The 24,174-nt window shown below is 39.2% G+C and overlaps 1 protein-coding gene across 1 annotated transcript in view; it reads left to right on the top strand.

The window, feature by feature from the left end:
* Window positions 1-2: 2 nt before the first annotated feature.
* LOC127411408 (ryanodine receptor 2-like) overlaps window positions 3-24,174 on the top strand; it is a 72,910-nt gene continuing 48,738 nt past the window's right edge. Inside the window, 37 exon segments of the mRNA XM_051646945.1 lie at window positions 3-65; window positions 2,483-2,599; window positions 2,735-2,839; window positions 3,010-3,102; window positions 3,213-3,291; window positions 3,367-3,479; window positions 3,558-3,675; window positions 4,172-4,268; window positions 4,351-4,425; window positions 5,377-5,533; window positions 5,757-5,915; window positions 6,097-6,218; window positions 6,415-6,598; window positions 6,889-7,024; window positions 7,110-7,205; window positions 8,197-8,315; window positions 8,420-8,553; window positions 8,784-9,025; window positions 9,147-9,339; window positions 10,034-10,253; window positions 10,425-10,529; window positions 10,609-10,712; window positions 10,810-10,893; window positions 11,026-11,200; window positions 11,466-11,613; window positions 11,791-11,996; window positions 12,167-12,341; window positions 12,533-12,741; window positions 13,020-13,345; window positions 13,487-13,601; window positions 13,745-13,905; window positions 14,054-14,213; window positions 14,524-14,610; window positions 17,604-17,830; window positions 17,975-18,800; window positions 19,276-19,476; window positions 19,815-19,917. Of these exon segments, the coding sequence (XP_051502905.1) occupies window positions 18-65; window positions 2,483-2,599; window positions 2,735-2,839; window positions 3,010-3,102; window positions 3,213-3,291; window positions 3,367-3,479; window positions 3,558-3,675; window positions 4,172-4,268; window positions 4,351-4,425; window positions 5,377-5,533; window positions 5,757-5,915; window positions 6,097-6,218; window positions 6,415-6,598; window positions 6,889-7,024; window positions 7,110-7,205; window positions 8,197-8,315; window positions 8,420-8,553; window positions 8,784-9,025; window positions 9,147-9,339; window positions 10,034-10,253; window positions 10,425-10,529; window positions 10,609-10,712; window positions 10,810-10,893; window positions 11,026-11,200; window positions 11,466-11,613; window positions 11,791-11,996; window positions 12,167-12,341; window positions 12,533-12,741; window positions 13,020-13,345; window positions 13,487-13,601; window positions 13,745-13,905; window positions 14,054-14,213; window positions 14,524-14,610; window positions 17,604-17,830; window positions 17,975-18,800; window positions 19,276-19,476; window positions 19,815-19,917 (6,019 nt within the window). The 5' untranslated portion in view covers window positions 3-17.

Here is a 24,174-nt window from a genome sequence, read left to right as displayed (position 1 = left end):
CTACATAGTCACTGAAAATGATGGATACAATAGAGGGGGAAGATGAAATTCAGTTTCTGCGAACTGTAAGTATAGACTGCATTATAGTGCAAATATGTACAGGTTTATATATATATATATATATATATATATATATATATATATATATATATATATATATATATAGGGCTTAGTAGTGTGCATTTGTAACGTCTCACAGAGAAAGACTAAACTGTACTAAGATCTTCACTCTGGAGAATATATGTTAACAGACAGGTTGCAAGAGGTTATTATTCACAATAATCAGGACATTTTGGTTGTGCATGCAGGCACGTTTCCAGCTTCTATTAATTTTAGATGTCATTTAAGACAATTTCATACTGACTTCAACAATCAACCATTAATCTGTCTATTGCTTATCATTAGGCTAAAGGGTTGTACACATTAATGTATATATACATTTATGGACAGAATTAATGCTATGTGCTTGATGATTTACAGTGTTTGACTCCCATTTTTAGCCCATATCTCAGATGTCTATTTTTATTGTGTGCTATCAGTAGTAGGATAACTGGAGAGACTGTTGGATGTGTGAGCTATCCACTCTCAGCCTCATATCTCTAAAAGAAAGATAAATGGGACATTGCATTCTCTCTCTCTCTCTCTCTCTCTCTCTCTCTCACACACACACACACACACAAACACACACACACACACTTACCCTTCAACATATTCAAACATGTATATTTCAATAGATACAAAGTAAATCGCTTAATCTTCTGCTTTTAGCATGTTTCTGTGACAAATAATGTATATGTAGAATGAGAAACAGTATAGGTTATGTACAGGTTTAATCTCCATTGTGGGGACCAAATGTCCCCACAAGGATCGTAAAACCTGAGATCACCTACATTGTGGGGACCAGCCAGTGGTCCCCACAAGGGAAATGGCATATTAAATGATGTTTTTTTGAAAATGTAAAAATGCAAAAAGGTTTCTGTGAGGGTTAGGTTTAGGGGTAGGGTTAGGGTTAGGGGATATAATCTATAGTTTGTACAGTATAAAAATCATTATGTCTATGGAGAGTCCTCATAAGGATAGCTAAACCAACATGTGTGTGTGTGTGTGTGTGTGTGTATGTGTAGGCAGGTTTAAGTGGTTTACGAGAACATATTTTAGGTTACAAACTGGTAATTACAAGGGTATTATGCTATAAATGTGGTTTATGAGGACATTTCTAGTGTCCCCATAATTGAAATCGCTTAAAAAACATACTAAACGATGTTTTATTGAAAATGTAAAAATGCAGAAAGTTTTTTGTGAGGGTTAGGGTTAGGGGATAGAATCTATAGTTCATACAGTATAAAAATCATTATGTCTATGGAGAGTCCTCATAATGATAGCTACACCAATATGTGTGCAGGTGCACTGGAATTCATTGACAAGCAATAGGTGTTGGAATTCTCCATTCAGTGAGTGTCTAATTATACACCAGCATTCAGTCCTTTTAAGGCTGTACTGTAACAGAGCAACAGAAACAGAATTTATTCTCCATGGCACATTTAATCATCAAAGTGCAGGCAATCCAAATAAGTCATATTTTACTGCATTACCTACTCAAACATTATAATTTATCATGCATTTGTTTCTCAGATGTTTAATGTTTATGTTCTGTGACAGTAATTTTTGTTCTGTCTGTGCAATGAGAAAAGCACCGAAATAAATATGGAAAAAAAGTCACATTTTAATTTTCATATAATATAAAAATATTGATAAAGCTCGATCCATCTGCTGATACATAACTAAAGGGTTTCAATATTACTGTATAAGTAGGATAATTTTAAACATTATTACATCATAAAGCTATTATTTCAGAAATAATTTTAAATTTATTTTTAGTTAAGCTTTAGTTAGGTTGCAATAGCTTTGGACTTAAGTGTTGGGGAAGCAAAACTGCCGTTTAAAAAACAATGAGGGTTTTTAAATGAACAATCTCAATAAAGGTGAGCATAAAACATGAACAGATGTTTACACTAAATATCTATAAAACTGCAATACAAACTAATTTACATAACGAAAACATAGTAGGCCTAACAAAAGGCAGCGTTTATTTATTTTTTTCGCTTTACAAAAGAAGACCTTAAATACTGCGTAGGGTCCACAGACTCGAACCGTGACTTTCCAACGTTAAATATGAGTGAGGAGGACCTTTTAGGAAAAATCGATTCAGTAGAATTATTTGGATTTTTGAGAGAGAGGACAGTGTGTGAGCGCGCGTAACTCGTCCTGCTGCTCGCGCGACGAAGCCGGGGGCTCATAAGCAAAAACGAGACATTTTGTAAACAGCTGAACTGCACTGACGCTGATGCAGTTAGCCCAGAGCATTGTTGAGCTTATGTATGTGTTGAGTTATATTTGTACTGTGTTTTTGTTGAGAGGTCGTATCAATCCATATTCTTAGTGCTTTACCCTATTGTAATGAGAAATGTGGTGTATTTTTCAGAGGGATGAGTTGGTGTTGAGGTGTTGCTCGTCAGGCCCTCATCTGCAGAAACTGTGTTTAGCTGCAGAAGGTTTTGGTGACCCCCTGTGTTTTCTGGAGTCCACCTCCAACTCCAAGGTGAGATACACAGTTACATGAACATTTCAAACAGAGTCACTATTCATATACAGTATGTAAGTACAGTCTGTGCATATTCATACTCCTCAAAAGGAACCTCCTGCAGCTTCCTGTTATCTCTCCTTTTGTTCACAGAATGTTCCAGCAGACCTTTCTGTGTGCGTGTTTCTTCTTGACCAGTGTCTGTCTGTCCGAGCGCTACAGGAGATGCTGGGCAACCATGAAGACCTGTGGGCAGGGGTGGGTGATGCTGTAAAAGGGAGATAATTTAACATTCAGGAACACTTATCAATTATTGATTATCAATCATGGATATCATTTCATACTCAAACCAGTGTACAGGACAGGTTACATATTTAATGGTCAAGTCTGTAAACAAATGCTGCAATTTGTGGCAAATTTAAACTTAGATCTTGTTTTTGTGTTAGTCACCCGAAGCAGGTGGGCGTCGTACTCTGCTCTATGGCCAGGCAGTGCTGTTCCGACACGCCTACAGTGATATGGTGACAGACCAGACTTTTTTTCTTTCTTTTTTTTCTTAATGATTGCCACAGCTATTTAGCTACTTGAAAATCCTGACTCTGGTCTTGCAATCTCTTCTTTCTTGTTTTAGTATCTGTGCTGTCTGTCCACGTCAGGGCTCTCCTCCGACAAACTGGCTTTTGATGTTGGTTTGCAGGAGGACACAAAGGGTAAAAAAATCAATCCTTTTTGTGACAGTATAAGCATATAAAAGTATTATGATGTCACTTGTTGTCTACTTTTAGGCGAGGTGTGCTGGTGGACGGTTCACCCCGCCTCCAAGCAGAGGTCAGAGGGTGAGAAAGTCAGAGTGGGTGATGATCTCATTCTAGTTAGTGTTTCCTCTGAGAGATACCTAGTAAGTATGTCTGTCTGTCTATCTAATGAGGTGTCTTTCTCTCATTCTTGCTCTCAAGCCCATTCTCTTTCTTTCAAGCATGTGTCATGGAGTTACAGTAACAATAATGAGAATGGCATTGGCAGAGTGGATGCTGCCTTTCAGCAAACATTGTGGAGTGTGGCTTCTGTGTCCTCTGCGACTGTAGAAACAGGAGGTACATGACCGATCACATGGCAGCATTCATTTAAGCATTTGTCTAAACATCTTCATGGCTGATTTTCATGATCATTGACTGCATTATCTAAAATTACAGTGAAATGTATTGAGTTCTCATCTTAAAGGGTTAGTTCACACAAAAAATGTCATTCTCTCATCATCTACTCACCCACATGCCATCCCAGATGTTTATTACTTTTTTGTTTTTCTGCTGAACATAAACAATTATTTTTAGAAAAATATCCCAGCTCTGTAGGTCCATTCAATTCACTTTTATGCTACCTTTATATGCTTTTTGGACCTTCAAAGTTCTGGCCACCATTCACTTGGATTGAATGGACCTACAGAGCTGAGATATTCTTCTAAAAATCTTTGTTTGTGTTCTGCTAAAGAAAGGAAGTCTGGGATAGCATGAGGGTGAGTAAATGATGAGAGAATTAACATTTTTGGGTGAACTATCCCTTTAACTACAAGTCTAACCTGTTGACCTTTAGGTCATCTGAGAGGAGGCGACACTGTGCGTCTGCTACATGGACACACAGATGAGTGTCTGACCATTCCAGCAGCTGAACACAAAGCGGAGGAGCGCAGGTCAGAGAGACCAGAGCTTACTTATGAGACTGACATTTACTGATATTTATTTTAAAAGATTATATTCATCCTCTTCCTCCAGATCTGTCTATTTTGAGGGAGGCTTGGCGTCTCTTCAGGCTCGATCACTGTGGAGGCTTGAGAAGTTGCATGTTGTGTAGGTTTACCTCCACTTAATAATAAATATTCCAAAATTCTCTCATCATTTACTCACCCTCATGATATCCCAGGTGTGTATGACCTTCTTTCTTCACCAGAACACATTTGAAGCAAAATAGAAAAATATTTGAGCTCAGTAGGTCCTTAAAATACAAGTGGATGGTGATCCGACTTTTGAACCTATACAAAGAACAGATAGTCAGCATAAACATCATCCATATGACTCCAGCTGTTAAATGTATGTCTTCTAAAGCGACTCGATCACTTTTGGTGCGAAAAAGATCAAAATTTAAGTACTTTTTAACTCTAAATCATCGCTTCCAGTCAGCAGCGGTATGCGCGTGTGATGTAATCGTGTTGGCACGTGAGACACGCGAGAACTGAGGCACATGCGACACACCCGGAAGAGCAGCGCTGTTTACAACTGAGTTGGAGGAATGCTGTACAGAAGCTTTGTTGGTTTTGGTTTAGATCTGTATTTATCTGTTTCTTTACTCACAGTGGTGTGTTTGTGTGCTTATTCTGGATGTCTCAACCGAGAGATGAACGTGAGATTATGTCCGTAACATGCTAAAGCGAATTCTTCACATAAGGAACATGTGAACTCGGCACTCTCGATGATTTATATTTAAAAAGTACTATAATATTGATCTTTTTCACACCAAAAGCGATCGCATTGCTTTAGAAGACATTAACAGTATCAATGACGTTTATGCTGTCTGTCTGTGATTTTTGGAGCTTCAAAAGAGAAATCTCCATCCACTTGCATTTTAAGGACCTACTGAGCTAAGATATTTTCTAATTTTCTTCAAATGTGTTCTGATGAAGAAAGAAAGTCATACACACCTGGGATATCATGAGGATGAGTAAATTATGAGAGAATTTTCATTTTTGGGTGAACTACCCCTTTATGTAAAAGATTGTGATTTATGTGTGTTTGTGTTTGTAGGTGGAGTGGTAGCCACACTCACTGGGGTCAGCCTTTCCGTATTAGACACCTTACTACTGGATCATACTTGGGATTGACTCATAATCAGGCACTGCAGCTGATCGAACGAGAGAGAGCGGATGTTAAAAGTACTGCATTCTGTCTTCGTGCATCAAAGGTGGGACTACCCATATTTGTAAATGCAGCACAACCAGACAAACAGCACACATATTGACCAATAAGATTTAATGATTTTATTTAATTGATTATATTATATAATCATAGAACCATCTGTATAATCATCATGTGTGCGTTGTGTAATATGAGAAGTATGTAAAATAATTATGATGCAATAATTATTAAGCATATTATTCATGCTTTTTTTATAGGAAGAGAGCCAGGAGAAGTTCAACTTTTTTGAGAGGAGAGATGGTATGGGTGCACCTGAGATCAAATACGGAGACTCTCTTTGTTTTGTCCAGCACGTTGACACTGGGTTGTGGCTCACTTATCAGACCAATGACACCAAGAGAGAGAAGGAAAGAGTGCCACAGAGACAGGTTAGATTATGTGAATAAATAAAACAGACTCAATACACAATCCACAGACATGATAGATTAGAATATTTACATTTGACAGTTCAGAAAAGATGCTTGGTGGGTTGTAATTCAAAATTCTCCTTTTATAATAGTTCCGTGAGAATTATTTTTTTTTATTTATAAAGTGAAATGCTTCTCGCAGGCTATTCTGCAAGCGGAGGGTCACATGGATGATGGAATTACACTCTCTCGCTCTCAGAGGGAGGAGTCTCGGGCTGCTTGTTTAATACGAAGCTCTACCCTTCTCTTCTCACAACTGATTAGGTAAATGTTAAACGCAACAAACATAGACTGCCAGAAAGTGATTTAACTGATTAAATACCATCACGCAATCGTAACAGAGAAATGTGTTTATAAGCTGTGCATGGGTTTGTATTCTAAATGGTTTTCGTAAGCATAAGATGGATCTATTAATGACATCATACATTTATTTCATAATGATTTTTCTTTATTTTTGAAGGGGACTTGATGATGTGAGTCAGAAAGAAAATATTACTGTTTTGGATCTTCCAGTTGAGATAGTTCGTCTGACCCTCCAGGATTTGATTGGTTATTTTCAGTCACCTCAGTTGGCGAAAGGCCACAAAGTCAGAAAGGCAGATATTAGTGCTCTGAAGAACAGACAAAATCTGTTTCAAGATGAGGTAACACATGTCACTACCAAAAAAATTAACTAAAAATACTAGTATTGTAAAAAGAATTTTGGGATCGAAATTGGTATCGAGAACCATAAAAATTTCACTGGTATCGTTACTAACTAATACAATTTTAGTGTTATGACAACACTACATGAGACATGATGAAAAATTTTATTTTTTATTTACTTAAAAAAATTACACATTTAATACAATTTAGTATGAATACCTACAGTATGTCTAGCTATACAATACTAATACTGCCTTTTCTTTGTCTCGTTGTCTAATCCTTTCCTCAGGGTATAATCGCACTGGTGCTGGACTGCATTGACCACCTGCATGTGTACAACAGTACAGCCCATTTTGCTCAGGCTGCTGGGAAAGAGGCAGGAGAGTCATGGGAAATGATCTTGAACTGTTTTTATGAGTTGCTAGGTATAATATTTCTTTGGTTTCTTGAGTTATGGATGTTCTAATTTACAGTATTGCAATTTGTAGTTTTTTGTTTTGTTTCCTTTAGCTGCCCTAATCAGGGGTAATCGGAAAAACTGTGCCCACTTTTCTGGCTCCTTGGACTGGTTGGTCAGCAGATTGGAGAGACTGGAAGCCTCCTCTGGTAGATGTCTCCAAAATTACTAATTTAGTTTATTGACCCACAGTTTAAACTAGGGATGTGCATGCGCAATCGATTAATCATGTACTAGTTCAGCTTTAAATATTTGACAACTCTACTTGAAAAACACTACTTGAATATTGCAATTTGATTTTACTTTGTGCCTTTGCCTGGCGTGGGCAACAATAAAACTGCTTCTCTCACCTAAATCTTGCCATTACAACTAAATGCATTGGTTGGTGCAGTAGATGCATGATGTTGTTAAAGGAATAGTTCATTCAAAAATAAAATTCTGCCATTATTTTAAGTTATTATATCGCTGGGGCATGGGTAGCTCAGCGAGTAAAGATGCTGACTACCACCCCTGGAGTCGTGAGGTCTCCTAAGCAACCAAATTGGCCCGGTTGCTATGGAGGGTAGAGTCACATGGGGTAACCTCCTCGTGGTCGCTATAATGTGGTTCTCGCTCTCGGTGGGGCGCGTGGTGAGTTGTGCGTGGATGCCGCGGAGAATAGCGCGAAGCCTCCACATGCGCTATGTCTCCGCGGTAACGCGCTCAACAAGCCACGTGATAAGATGCGCAGATTGACTGTCTCAGATGCAGAGGCAACTGAGATTCATCCTCCGCCACCTGGATTGAGGTGAGTCACTATGCCACCACGAGGTCTTAGAGTGCATTTGGAACTGGGCATTCCAAATTGGGGAGAAAAGGGGAGAAAAAAAAGTTATTATATCGCTGTGCTGTATGTTAATGTGCAAATGTATTTTTTTCTTCATTTTTTTATCTAGATGTTTATGCATAGTGCTGTTTTTCATAAGAAAAACAGGTTTAAATGTTGAACTTAAATTCTACATTTCAAGTAATCGACTACTTTTTTTATGTGTAAGTGTACTCAACTACAAAATTACTTGAAATGCCCATCCCTAGTTTAAACACAATGTTTTTAAAGTCCTTTTCTAATTCTGTTATTCTCTTCATTTCATGCTTGTTTAGGAATTTTGGAAGTGCTACATTGTGTTTTAGTGGAAAGTCCCGAAGCTTTGAATGTAATCAAAGAAGGTCACATAAAATCTATCATCTCTTTACTGGATAAACATGGACGGAACAATAAGGTATATTTTGTGTGCTCTAATGAGAGTAGTCCAGTCATTTCTGGAATTAACTGCATTCAACATGTGTTGGTATGTGTGTGTGTGTGTGTGTGTTGAATCTGCAGATCCTGGATGTGTTGTGTTCACTCTGTGTGTGTCATGGCGTGGCTGTTCGCTCTAATCAACATTTGATATGTGACACACTGCTGCCAGAAAGAGATCTGCTGCTACAGACAAGACTAGTCAATCAAGTTGTCAGGTGACCTCTTTACGCTGAACTCAAATTTAACCACTTCATGGAATTCCAAGCCTGAACGTACTGTACCATTTAATTTAAAAAGGTGCCACAAAGTCATAGTACAAGGCGCATTTTAGAAATATTTAAACAGTAACAGCTTTTTAGTTACGATAGTTATAAATATTTGCACAAATGTGAGTGTAAATCAAAGAAAACATCTCTTAGATTTTCTTATTTTTATTTCTGTGTAGTGTACGTCCAAACATCTTCCTATGTGCAAGAGATGATTGTGCCCAGTACAGGAAGTGGTATTATGAGGTGCAAGTTGAGAAGGCAGAGCCTTTTGTGACAGCAGAGCCCACTCACTTGCGTGTGGGTTGGGCCAGCTCTGAGGGGTACAGTCCCTCCCCTACAGGGGGTCATGGCTGGGGGTCAAATGGTGTAGGAGATGACCTCTGTTCATATGGTTTTGATGGGCTTCAGCTATGGACAGGTGAGATGGATACAACTGGGCAGCACAGAATTTGGAATCTCAGGGGTTCTAGGGGTTCATATACAGTTTCATTGAAACTGTTAATATGTAATTATTGATAACTGCATATATTTTTACTTAGGTGGGGTTGGTCGAAGGGTCAGCTCACCCAATCGGCACCTGTTAAGAGATGATGATGTTATTAGTTGCTGCCTTGACCTTAGTACAACCTGCATCTCCTTCAGAGTAAATGGACAGCCAGTTCAAGGCATGCTGGAAAACTTCAATGTAGATGGGCTGCTGTTTCCTGTGGTCAGCTTCTCTGCTGGAGTGCAGTGAGTTGCTTTAGAATGGCATGTTTGTTTGTTCTCTTTTTTTTTTTCCAAGTGATCCGGCCAACATTGAGAAATTAGTTCTAACTCCCAAAAGACCTTATCTACAGTAGTGCCATATTCAATTTTTGACTTGAATGAAAATGAGGCTTTGAGGGTAGACTTACTGTCTTGTCAACGGCATCCTCTGTTTAAAGCTCCTAGATCACATATAATTTTCTGCAACTCATGTTTTCTCATGATTTTTTATTTTTTTTTTCAACTGAAATTTTTTGGAAAGATGTTTTTTTTTAAATGTTACATCTGCCGAATGATCAAAAACAAGTTTAAACAACCGTAAAACCCATTGAAGAGACTATAAGTCTATCCCTTACTGCCTTGTTGTCATTCCCATCTAAAATTAAAGATGCTTTTGCTGTGAATAATGTCCATTCTGTCTCGTTTTGCTTGGAATCAGCCATACCATATCAATACTGTAACTGTAGGCCTCCTTTCTTGCCAAATGTGTTTACTGATATTTTCATGTCACTTGTCAGAGATAAAGCAAAACAAAACAAAACAAAACAAATGCTAAATGGCTCAATGGGATAAAGGCATTATTTTCTACTTGTATTGCAATATGGAATATTTCCCCTTTAAAAATGAATTTTTTCCCATCGCAAGGCCTCCTTATAGTGTTTGTTTAATTGTCCTTTAGGGTACGTATGCTGTTCGGAGGGCGGCAGGGTGAGTTTAAGTTTCTTCCTCCAGCTGGTTTCTCCCCGTGTGCGGAAGCTCTCCTCCCCAAAACACGCTGCAAGCTGGAACTGTGTCATGAACTCACACGAAATCACACTGGAAGTCAACGTGACCTCTTAGGCCCTGTCATACTTTCTATCCCAGTGACCTTTACCCCCACTCCAGTGGACACCAGCAAGGTACCCATTATTTTTATATAACTTTTTACCCAACAGGCATTAGATGAAGAATGACATGACATGCGTGAATCTCAGTAGAGTACGTCATATGCGTGTTTGAAGCCACAACCTGTCTTGTATCAACTTGTATGAGTGTATGGCACCTCTAAGCTGTACTCTGTATCCTGCCAGGTTGAACATCCTCCACAGCTGGAGCAAATCAGAGAGCGATTAGCAGAAAACCTCCATGAACTTTGGCTCATTGACAAAATAGAGCAGGGTTGGACCTATGGACCCGTAAGTACAACATCTGACCAACACCCATTCAGTAACATCTCATTCAAGAGTAAACTGAAAACTATGTCTCTTCTTCCAGGTCAAAGATGAGGCTAAAGGAGTACATCCTTGTCTAGTTGAGTTTCCCAAACTCCCAGATCAGGAGAGAATTCATAAGCTTCAGTCATCTGAGGACATTCTCAGGTATTGTGGATAATTTTCTTTAACCAATTATGATTTAAAAACATTTCTGGTATGAATTAGCTCTCAATGATTAATTGAACACCTCCTTGTACTGAAGGACTCTTCTGGCTTTCGGCGTCCATATTGGACTATCTGATGAACATGCTGAGGAGAATGTGAAATATATTCAACTTTCAAATAAGTACATCTAAATATCAATCCTCACTGACACACCTGATTTTACTGTTCACTTACATCTCAGTAGACATGAAGAGTGCAATGATGAAGTGTTAATTGTTTAATGAATCCTCAATACTATATATCACCTGTTTAGGTATGAGCTATGGAACGGATATAAACCAGCCCCTGTGGATCAGTCCCGTATTGTACTAACAGCTGCTCAGGAAGAGTTGGTTGACAAACTGGCTGAAAATGAGCACAACATCTGGGCCAGAGAGCGTATTAGGCAGGGCTGGAGCTATGGACCACACCAGGTGGAAATCAACAATGTGACACTAAACCTTGTTTTTTGAAATCTTAAAAGAAAGAATTTGTGATCTTGAGAAATATTCAGTCACAGTGATGGAAATGTAAGATTTGTCTGTTTGAGACTGTCTGTTGCCGTTTTACATGCTATTCTTTAACTACATCTCCAACTAGCATTTACCCTTTGTCATTGTATTTGATTTTTTAAATTATGTTAAATGAGGAAATGGCATCTCACTGTATTTATAATATATCTATATTTATATATACAATATGTCTGTATTTTAGGATGTGAAGTGTAAGAGAAGCACTCAACTGGTGCCGTTTTCCCTGTTGGATGAAAAGAGTAAACAGGCTGGTAAAGATGCCATGAGGGACGTACTGGGGACACTTCTTGGGTTTGGATACACTGTGGAACCCCTGGAGCAAGAACATTGTTGGTTCTGCCATTTGCTATAAAATATCCTTTCTCTAATGCATGTTGTTAACAACATCCTTTGGTTTTGGAAACTTTGCTCAAGAAATGCATGAAAATCTGATCATTTGTTGTATGAATTCACATGTCATCTTACATTGCAGACATGAACACTGTTGTGTTTTATTTATGCTATAGATTCGGGAAGCAATGATTCGGTGAGTTCTGAGAGATTTCGAATTTTCCGTCTGGAGCAGCCCTTTGCAGTGCATTGTGGGAAATGGTACTTTGAGTTTGAAGCCGTAACTGATGGAGAGATGAAAGTCGGCTGGGCACGACCAGGATGTAAACCTGATGTTGATCTTGGTTCAGATGATCAGGCCTTCGTGTTTGATGGCTCTAAGGTATTTCAGTGCTAATAACAATTTGATTATGCCAGCTCTTTCCAGCACAAAATCTCTGCTGTGAATCAAGGTAAATTGTACCGAGATCATGTAAACATACAGTACATTGTCACTGAATTGCTATTATGAACAGTTAAGGATTATAAAAATAATAATAAAATATGTTATAGGGGCAGTGGTGGCATGGTGGTGCAGAGCAACTTGGCGGCTTATGGAAGAGAGGGGATGTAATTGGCTGTTTGCTGGACCTGACTAGATGCACCATGATGGTCACTCTTAATGGAGAGTTATTTCTAAACAATTGTGGTTCAGAGCTGGCTGCCAAAGACTTCAATAAGTCTGATGGTCAGTATAATTTTGTGATAATTGTAATTTTAAAATGTAAAAATTTTATATAAATGTTGTATTTTTCTGTTGTTAACAATAAATGCAACTATTGCTTTTAGTTAATTTGAAAAGCCATATTATGTACAGTAGTATGTATAGAAAACATTTTCCACTTTCATATGCTACCCCTGATCCTCTTGGTGTTGCAGGTTTCCTGCCTGTTTGTAGTGTAGGGATGAACCAGGTGGGTCGTCTAAATTTGGGTCGCCAGGTTGAATCACTGAAATACTTTAATGTGTGCGGCTTACAAGAGGGTTACCAGCCCTTTGGTCTGAACATGAGCAAAGATCTGCCTCTGTGGATGAGCTGGAAAGAACCCTTATTCATTCCTGTACCTGAAGACCATCCTAACATACAGGTTAATTTATTTATATCAAGTTTGGTTTAAACATTTGCAGATAATTGATAAATTTACAGATATTTTAAGAAAATTTACATTCAGAACATTCAAGCCATGCCCCCCTTCACCTTTGGCAATTGTTGTGTCTTATATATAATTCTTGGCTTTTTCCCCTGCCAAATATAGCAAGAAATCTATAAATGACTAAAATGACATCTGCAAACAGAGACAATTTCTGATCCCTTCCAATCATGTCCATTCCCTTGATGTCATTGTTCTGTCTTATATATTGGCAGGTCACAAGATTTGATGAACCAATTGATCACACCCCATGTCTGAAAGTCACTCAGAGACTTTTTGGAAAACAACATGGCAGCAAAGGTGATTTTGGGTTTTATCGCCTGAGCATGCCAATAGAGTGTGCACAGATGTTCTCCAACCCCAGCGAGGGCACTGTGCCCCCCAGCAGTGGTGTGCTGTGCCATCTCAGAGAGCAAGAGGAAGGAGAGGCAGATTCTGACTTTGAGTTACTGATGAAAGCTCACAGATATGCAGGATCCAGAGATGAACTCAATAATCACAAGGACCACGGTCAGGAAAAACCATCCAAACTCAAGCAGCGGTGAGTTTAAGCCTCTTCAAAACATAAGATCCACTTATTCACCTTTCTATAAATCTTACCAAGGTGAAACTCATCAGATTACACAATGATTTGAAATGAATCATCTGATTTTGCCATGTTTGTGCATACTGGTGGGTTTAGGTTTCTGATGAAGAAGAAACCAGAGTTAAACACTAGCCACTCATCAGCACGGCTGTTGGAGGAAGTGCTGGCCATTGAGAGAGATGAAGACAACAGCCTTGTTCACTGCACTATGGTACTTACACTACATGTTTTGCATTTGACCACTGAGTGGAACCTCTTGACTTTCAAACAAGTGGTCTTCCTTTAGAGTTTGGGTTAAGATTGCATTGGTTTTAGCAACTTTTTATCTCTCTCTCTCTCTCTCTCTCATTGCAGTATTACTACTCAGTGAGAATCCCTCACAGTCAGGAGCCTTCTTATGTCTGGGTGGGGTGGGTAACCTCTAATTTCCACCATCATGATGTTACCTTTGACCTGGACAGCATTTGCACTGTCACAGTCACACTTGGGGATGAATGGGGCAAAGTTCATGAGAGGTAAGATTTACATGTTAAGTCTCAGAGCCTCTAGGATATGGCATATATTCAAACATAGCAAAGAGATTGTTTTATATGCTTCATTTCTTTTTGTGAATACCTGTTATATACGTATAACATAGTATGTGTGTGTTCATGTATTTGTCAGTGTCAAACGCAGTAGCTGTTACATGGTGTGTGCAGCAGAGGGCAGTAATCTGTCTCAGAGTCGCAACAGCAGTGGCCTAGAGATTGGATGCCTGGTTGACACGGCAACAGGTGTCCTGACATTCACTGCTAATGGCAAAGAGCTTGGAACGTTCTACCAGGTAGCCATCATACTATGACTGAGGTGGTGATAATGTAGTTTAAGCATTTTATCATGTAATTTAAACATTATTGCATTTAAATTATCAAGGGATAAAAGTGGCTGTATCAAGAGCTGTACCATAAAATGCCCCATGATCCTTAAATGATGAAGAGTAACAGCAGTTGAAATGTGGTTTGGTTGACAATTTTGACATGATTTCACCCATACAAAGAGAACTAAAAACTTTTAAAATTTGTCTCACTTTTCCTTGATGTCTGTATTATTTGAGTTTGACTCGAGTAATAGCTTACCATCTCTCTAATTTGAAGGTGGAACCTGGTACCAAGCTCTTCCCTGCTGTGTTTGCTAAAGCAACCAGTCCTAATGTCTTCCAGTTTGAGCTGGGACGTATTAAGGTAAACCCAATGTATCAGTTATGTACGCCCAGATAAAATAAAATCTGTGAAAAGTGCTTCTTTCACCCCAACAGGAGTGCTTGCATGCTTGCAAGAAAATAAATTTCAATACAGCAGTTTCTGTTCTGCCATTGATAAAAAAAAACTTTTAACCTTGAATTCCGTAACTGTCTTTTTAAAATTGTCTAAAACAATTCAAATTTGGAGCAAAGATGAATATCACAACATGCTTTAACATTAATGCCTCCATCCACAAAGAAACATATATACATTTTGCTTTACAAATGTTTGTACCATTTTATACCACTGGAAATTTAACCTGTATTCTCTGACTTTATTATTCACAAATTTATGGCGCATTTATTAGGGGCCAAGAACCGAAGGTCCTTAGGCACTGGGCACCTATTGTATCCGCTAGTGTTCTTATTCTTCTTCTTCTTCCTCATTTTAAGTCTATGGCAACCCATTGAAACATGTTATGAAATTTGACACACTGATAGAGGACACTCTCAGATGTAACTGACCCAAATTTGGGCTCTCTAACTAAAACCCTCTAGCGGCACCAACTGTTCAAAATTTCACAAACGTTTTGGCCTTTAACTTTTGAAACATATGGCCTAGAAACAAAAATTATTTTTCCTCTGATTCCTTGGCTCATGCCGAGTTGAATGGATACCATGACGAATTGTAAAGAAACTTGGTATAGTGCATAGCTATCATGCCCTGAGGGTACCTAAGCAGTTTCGGCACAGTGCCACCTAGCGGTCAAGAAATATGTAAAATGGCTATATTTGCTCATGACTTCTGAATAGTTTGGCCTAAAATCATGAAACTGGTCTGATTAGATTCCTTGGGCCATACCGAGTCGAATGATACCCAATATTCCTTTGTCAGCCATTTTACATTTTATAGTAAAAATTTGTATTTTACAAGCACATTGGCGGATTGTTATGAAACTTGGTATGCATCATGCCCTGAGGATACCTATAAAGTTTGGGGACAGCGGCAACTTGCGGTCAACAATTATAACGAAATGTGCAAAAATGATTGTAATTAGGCCTGTTGATTATTAAATAACCACCTGATCGCGGTTATTTCATCTAACCACGGTTATTTGAGACAACAGCGATTATTGGGCATTCAAATTCCAATCACATTTTAATGAGCATCACTGAGCCGCACCGTGGTGGTCAAACAGCTCCTTCCTGAAGAGCGCATGAAGCGCTCTGATGTGCGCGCTGTCAGCAGAATCTCGTGCCAAACTCCCGCGAAAATATAAACAAACAAGAATAAACTTTGATAGTAAACACAGAGTTTTAAAGTTTCACTTTAAAGGATTGTGTAATGGCAAATGTTCCTGGTTCATACACGCTGTGTTAATGACACGCAGTGACAAAGAGGAGGAGACACGCGCTTACTCTATTTCTGTAGAGTGATAAAATGATGAAACGAAATCTCAAAGATTTTGCTTCATGAGAGATAAGGACTCGTGAGTTTATTTAGAGCATTAAAATAACATGTAAAAGTGAAGAAATTAGGAAATAAATATTTTTCTATTGCATAGTATAATACAAATGTAATATAAATATAATAATAAATATATAAAATATATGTCATTTTATTTGAATTATAAAAATGTGTAAATGTAAAATTGACCAAAATTAAGTTGACCAAAAAGAAAGACATATTTTAAGTATTTAGAAATATTTTGATATTTAAAACATGAATTTTCATGTTATTCATAAGTTTTTAAATCCTTAAAAGAAAATCATAGTTTATCCCTATTTTATTATTTGATTTATATATTTGAAGTTAAATATGTAAAAATTACTTCTTAAGGTGTATGAAGCACACATGCAGAAAAAAGCACACCTTAAAAAAATATGACAATTTATGTGACAATTAATCGTGAAAGCCCATAACGAGACAATTAATCATCATAAACGCAATTATTTGTTTGACAATTAATCGTCAGCCAAATTTCATAATCGTGACAGCCCTACTTGTAATATTTGATTAATTTGGCCAAACGTCCTGTGACTGCTCTCTTTAGATTCCTTGGATCATGTCAAGTATGATGATACCTAATTTGCCATGGTCATCCATACTTCCTGTCTGCCATTTTGAATGTAACTGAACACCTACTTTTGCAAACTCCTCCAAGGACGTATATCCGATTTGCAGAAAATTGGCTGTGTGTCATCTAGGGACACTCTCGGCAAAAAATTATGAAAATCTTTTTGATAGACCAAACCGTTCTCATGTAACGCATCAACGAATTTAATGGAAAGATGCCAAAATGGATCTGAGGCTGTATTTCGGCAATGCTTTGACCTACTGACATGAAATTTTGTTTGTGTCATTGTCTTTGTTTGTTTGCATCACCTTGACAGCATCATATTTGCTAGGGGCAGTGGTGGCTCAGCGGTTAAGGCTCTGGGTTACTGATCAGAAGGTCAGGGGTTCAAGCCCCAGCACCACCAAGATGCCACTGTTGGGCCCTTGAGTAAGGCCCTTGACTCTATCCACTCCAGGGGTGCCATATCATGGCTGACCCTGCACTTTGACCCCAGCTTGGCTGGGATATGTGAAAAAAAAAAGAATTTCAATGTGCAATAAATAAATACAATTATAAATTATTATATAGATATGGTCAAAACTTGGTTTACTATTGGTCAAATGTTAGAATTGTAATATAAGCAATTCTAACATATATATATATATATATGCAGGTTTTCTTAAATTATAATCACTGATGTCCAATAATACTCCCTTTCATGCCATTGGTGTGCTTGGCCCTGCCTTTCATAAACATAAAGAGGAGCTTTCAGTAAAATCATTTCACTTCCACTTACCTTTTGTCTGTATTATTCTCTCTGTAATATTTAGTCTACTGTAAAATGTTCCTGTTGGTCAAGTGGTAGATCGTAGCGCTAAAAATGACAAGTGGCTGTAATTCATTCTGAAATATTTCAATCGTCCATTATCCTCAGAATGTGATGCCGTTGTCGGCGGGGGTTTTTCGGAGCGAGAAGAGGAACACAAATCCTCAATGCCCTCCCAGACTGTGTGTTCAGTATCTAAAGCCCATGCGGTGGACCCGGGTACCCGACCATGCTCAGCCTGTGGAGGTGACCCGACTGGAGGAGAGATATGGCTGGAGAGCTCGCTTTACTCGGATCCAACAGGTTATGACCCTGCACATACCTGAGGAGAGCAGGTCAGAGGTCACTTTGAAGATGTCATTGTTTCCAACTTTTTTTTATTATTATATTATATTATATTATATTACATGTCTAAATTGCACTATTAGAATTGACTAGGAACAGATGTTCTACTAGTTATCCTCTCTTCCCTCTCTCAGGTGTGTGGACATTCTTGAATTATCTGAACTGAACAACCTTCTCAAATTCCATGACCAGACCCTTCGTCTCTACTCTGCCCTCTCAGCCCACGGGAACACACATGTGAGCCACGCCCTCTGCAGCCATGTGGACCAATTGCAACTCTTGTTCGCCTTGCAATGCTCTAGAATGCCAGGTCATCTGCGCACAGGTTACTACAATCTCCTCGTCAATACCCACCTTAGTGCCCACGCCAGTGCCAGGCAGGCCATGAACCATGAATATATTGTGCCCATGACTGATGCCACACAGTCCATTACACTCTACAAAAATCAGAAGAAAGCACAGAGATTCCCAGGAAGTGACCTCAGCACGTCTTTGTGGCCAAGAATGCACTTCACATCACCTTGTTTTATCAGAGCTGATCGAATAGGTTTGATTGACAGTGATGGGGGCAGAGCTATTTTGAGTAACTTGTGCCAAGACAGCCCTGAGTTCCCACTGGGTATATTAAAAGCTGTTGTCATAGCAATGCTGAAGGATGCCGTAACAGTGGTAGGGCAATGTGTGAGGGATCCTGCAGGGGGCAGCATTGAGCTCCTGCTGGTTCCTCTGCTTGGTTTGCTTCATACACTCTTGTTGATGGGTGTGTATCAAGGGACAGATCTGGAGGCTGTGTTTAGTCTCATTTTGCCAGACAGTTTCATGAAAGGAACATGTAGAGCAGAAGAGCTGGATGAACTGGAAGAAAGTGTTGGAGAGGAAAGGGAGGGTAGAAATTGGGAGGATAATGTGCCTCAACAATGTCTTCTTCAGATGAAACTTCCAGAGGCTGTCAAATTACAGGTAAACCAGTACAGCTTATTTAATGGGAGATTTCATCCAAAAATGAACATTATGTCAAATTTACTCACCCTCATGTTGCTTGAAACATAACACAAAGTAGTTATCTAGCTGAATTACAGTCTTTGTTCCGCACAATGAAAGAGGATGGGTGTCAAACTCAAAAGAAGCTACGTTTCCAGTCTTTTGAAGTCATACATGAGCTTTGTGTGGGGGACAGACTAAAATGTAAGTTGTTATGCACTGGAAATCTTGCGTTTTGCTCTTATTCTCAAATGCTGTTCATACTTTTGCACATTCAAATAATGCATGTGTTGAGCAACATGAGGGCAAGTAGATGATAGATTTTTCCTTTTTGGGTGAACTGTCCCTTTACACTATTGTCTCCCTTTCTTTCTGTCTTTCCATTTCTAATCTGATTCTCTCTCAGATTATGTTTTCTCTTTCCCCCTTTTCCCTCTCCTTCTCCATGTTGCAGCTGTGCCACCTTCTCCACTACCTGTGTGACTGCCAGGTGCGTCACAGAGTAGAGGCTTTGGTGGCATTCTCAATTGACTTTGTAGGTCATCTTCAAGACAATCAACACTTCCGGTACAATGAAGTCATGGGTGCGCTTAACATGTCTGCTGCCCTCACTGCACGCAAAACCAAAGAGTTCCGCTCTCCCCCACAGGAACAGGTTATAAGCCATAGTTTAACAGTCATAAATACATTTTTAATTGTCTTGGGCAAGATTCTATACTTCAAAGTGCACTAAGTAATTTTCTCATGATGGGCTACTGAGGTAAAGTGAGTTGTGTTCGGCTGGTCATGTCATCTCAACATGGCAGCCCCTATGAGGGGGTCCAGATGATATAGCATTTTTTTTATAATAGCTTATGAGAGTGTTCATTATTTTTTTTTATACTCTTTTTGTCGAAGTACCCTTAATTTCATTAGGTGTTAAACTTATTTAGTGCACCTAGACTGTGATAAGTCTTTCCATGAATAGTTGTGTACTGTTTTCTCTAATTTTAGATCAACTTAATGCTGAACTTCCGGGAGTGTCAGGTATGTCCTTGTCCAGAGGAGATCCAAGATCTGCTGTGGGAATTCCATCAAGATCTAATGAGTCACTGCGGTAAGCAGCCAATCGCAGAGGACTGTAGTTAGGACAACATTTCCATATTTCACTGCCATCAGCTGGCATCATGATCGTCCTCTTATTAAGTGTAACCTCGATTCTCTGAAGGAAAGGATTGAGATGCAGACCACTCTAGGAGAGATGCGGCCCTCGCACAACTGCTCTTGAAGCCTTTTTAAACATGCCTTTAGGCAGCAGGAATTGGCTGCTGGCATTGGGAGCCCCGCCCTCCCAAATAAAATCAGGCAGCTGCTCAATTCCACTTCAGAATTATTCAGCTCTGAAAGACCAGCTGGGATTGCGTGGCTCTCTTGGTCTGTGTCTCACACCTTTCCTTCAAAGAACCAAGGTTACACTAAGTAACCGGATGTTCTGTTTTAGTCAAGGTGTTTCGACGGACCACTCTACGGGAGATGTTTTAAATACGCCCCGCAATGGAAATAAATCCACAAATAAATACATTATACAGTATATTACACATTCATCTCCAAAGTTGAGCTTCGGTCACATGCCTGTAATACTTGACAGAAGTGTGATAAGAGGCCCAACTAGCAGCTGCACAGATATCTTCAACAGGAGTACCCTTAAATAAAGTCCAGAATGACGCTACAGCTCTGGGAGCTCCTACCCTGAACAATGATGTACACGAGTAATAGCCTCAACTTTTCAGTGTGAAAGGCGTTGCTTAGATAAAGCAAAGACCTTAAATGGCTCAGAAAAACAAAGTCTAAAATACCTAGTCCTGTCAATATAAATTCACAAGGCACAAACTGGGAAAAGAGCATGAAATCTCTGGCATTCGTCCCATGAAAAAGGTGGCGGACAAAATGACGACAGTTGAAAAGACGAACGTGCATAGGCCTTAAGAACTGAAGGTATAAAAGCAGTGTTTGGGTGTAAAATGACTTCAGAGCCGTCAGCACTGAACTCAGTACATGACGGATGCACCGACAGCACATGAAGCTCCCCAGCGTAAGAGTAAGAGAGCAGACTTGTAAGACAAGATATTTAAATCCACCTCACACAATGCTCGAATGGTGACTCACACAAAGAATTTAAACAACAGTCAAGTCCCATGAAGGAAAGACTGATTTAAGAGTCGAGCGAAGCCGACAAACACCTTTTAAAAAATGGCATGCAAGTGAATGCGCCCCGGCGATACCACATCAAAGCCCACATGATAGGCTGATATAGCAGACAAATAAGCATTCTGAATGAATATTTCCTCATGTATGCGTTCAGGGCCCTCAAATCCAGAATTGTATTTAACCCCACATCTTTTTTGGGAGTTAGAAAGTATCGGCTGTAAAAGCCCCACTCTTTCTCTTCCATGGGACTGTTCTAATTGCACATTTTGAAAAAAGGGAGACAATCTCGTCTCGTAGGGTCTGCGCAGAGCTCTGTATTACCCTCGACTGCAGCACACCCCGAAATGCCAGTGAGCATTTCACAAACTGCAACCTGTAGGGAGGGAATAAGGAACAGCTGCCGGTACCGGGATTTGTTTGTGGGGCAAAAGACAGCTAAAAGCCTAATTTTCTTTCTTCTTTGACTCACAGTGAGCTTGCATAACTGCCACCACTGAACTGAATAGTCCATCTGGAGACACAGGAGCATCAAGGAACAGTAGTTGGTCCTTATCAGTTGTCTTGGAGAGGTTAAGCCATAGATGGCATTGAGCTGCCACTGTCAGGCCCATGGCACGACCCACCACTTGGCTTGAACATCTTGTCATCCTCATGACAAAGTCCATAGCAGTGCTACTAATTTCAGTCCATAAGTCTTTAACAGGCTTACCCTCCTTAATAGCTGTGCCCACATCAGCCCTGCAGCTCAAGCAGCAGAAAAACAGAGTTCTGAGGCCAAAATAGGCAGCTAGAGACTGTTCCACCTAAGGGCAATCAAAAAAGCCTCTGTTTGCAGCATCATTCATATCTAAAAATGTAAGAAAAATGTTGTTGCATGTTGGCGGCCTATGTCAAGTTAAGTCAAGTCATATTTATTTGTATAGCAATTTTTTACAACAGGCATTGTTTCAAAGCAGCTGTACATGAAATTATGCTATAACAGAAACTTAATGAATATAATACCAATATTAGTTATTTATGTTTAGAACTATTAGTGGTTAAAATTAGTAAACTAAGTAAGCATTGTGGGTCAATAATTAAACAAAATGATTTTATATGAACTATAAGTTTTAGTGTTAAAGTCCTTGTAGAACCAAAGTCCAATACATGTAGGTGCATTGTCCTTTGATTTTGGCCGATGAAGGCTTTTTTTAATGGTTAATTTATGTTCTATGTAGTTTAAGAGAGTGTTGTCCCTCCTTTGACCAAGTTGATATAGGCATCATTCAGTGGAGTAGACTTATTTAAATTAATATTCATCTGTTTTTATCCAGGTTTCAGTCAAACATAGTGAATCCAAACTATGATCTGTAATAATTTCATTTACAATTAGTGATTTGGATGAAAGCGATCTAATGTTTAGTACTCCTACCTTTACATGATGTTTATTTTCATTTTTCTGTTATTTTCATGTTTGACATCAAATGTTTTCTAAATTACTTAATTAGGGTTTTGTGTTCGGTAGTTCAGGGAACAGACACGGTCTCTGTATGATATACAGGTGATTCATTCTCTATGTGTTGAAGTTTGTGCGACCTGTGTAATGTCTCAAGGCAGATAGCAGACGTTCGGATTAGCCAGTTTGTCTGCTTCCTGACCTGGGCCCCAGTTAGTCAAATACTATCACTATTAAGACTATGAGTCATATTACTAGAGAGAAGAGTAGCACCTTCCATGAAGGGATGGAGTCTAATCTACTATAGATCTCATCACCACAGCGATCAGGGAGGGGGCCAGAGCATATTACAGTGTCTGACATTGTTTTTGCAAGTTCACACACCCCTTTAACATTATCTTTAGTGACCTCTGACTGGCAAAGCCAGCACTTGTAAATTTGATCTGATGTCAGATGCTCTGGTACCAGAAATGCATTTAACAATAGTGGCTGGAGTCTCTATTTCCACGTTCCAATAGAGTCACCAATAACAAGGACGCTTTCAACATTATTCTCAATGAGTGCATCACTGAGTGCGGAGAATCGATTGGAAATCCTAACAGGAACGTGAGAGTGGTGTCGCTTTGCCTTACGAGTATGCTGCCGAGACGTCACCCAAATGCCCTGCTGCAGGGGCTCTACAGCCAGAACCAATGTGTGCTTGCTGTACTACTGTAAAGCTATCTTTAGTAGTTGAAAGAATAGTTCTACCTGAACAATAACTTTGCATAGATTGAGTTACCTTTGCTAAGCACAGCACACAAGAGACGAGGTAATGATCTGAAATATCATCACTCTGAATTTCTGTATTATCAACATCAATTCCATATGACAAAATTAGATGTAGCATATGATTTTGGTGATGAGGAGCATCGCAGTCTGGCTGGAAGCTTTTCGCAGGTAATTTTGGTGAACTCCATCCTGAGCCCATGCTTCAGACAGTGGCTCATGAAGAATCCCATGTCTTTGAGTTTGCATCAATTCATCCTCTGTGAAGTCTGTCTTAGTAGACTGAAGTGAAGTCTGGCTGGCACATGCTGCTGTTGGTCATCATCACTCAGCGATACAGTGGGAATCGGACATCAGGCAGGACTGGAGATGGATCTGGCAGGCTCTGGCATCCACGGGATATAATCCTGAGGTTTAGACAGGGAAAGAAATAGAATAAAATTAGTGTAGATGCCATTCAATTTAAAGCAGGGTTAAAGAATAAGAGAAGTGTTTTCGGTTCCGGCAGACTTAACTAAAAGCAGTATAGCTATGAATTGAGGGATAAATTGGTGAATGCCTGGCTGAATAGATAAGTCTTTAGTCTAGACTTAAACTGAGTGAGTGTGTCTGAGTTCCAAACACTGCTAGGAAGACTATTTCATAGTTTAGGAGCCAAATATGAAATGATCTCCCTCCTTTTGTGGATTTTTATATTCTCGGTATTGTTAACAGGCAGGTGTTTTATGATAGTAATGAGTGCGATGGATTATAGTGTAACAGAAGGTCACTTAAGTACTTTGGGGCTAGACCATTCAAAGCTTTGTAAGTAATTAACAGAATTTTTTAATTAATACAAAACTTTACAGGTAGCCAATGCTGATATGATCGTATTTCTTGGTTCTAGTTAGCACTCTCGCTGCTGCATTTTGAAGTTTATTCAGAAGTTTATTTATTAAACCTGCAGGACATCCACCTAGTATT

Source organism: Myxocyprinus asiaticus, chromosome 20, assembly GCF_019703515.2.
Source record: "Myxocyprinus asiaticus isolate MX2 ecotype Aquarium Trade chromosome 20, UBuf_Myxa_2, whole genome shotgun sequence".
NCBI lineage: Eukaryota > Metazoa > Chordata > Actinopteri > Cypriniformes > Catostomidae > Myxocyprinus > Myxocyprinus asiaticus.
The sequence above is the reverse complement of the archived record's forward strand: the minus strand, read 5'-3'. Positions and strand labels throughout refer to the sequence as shown.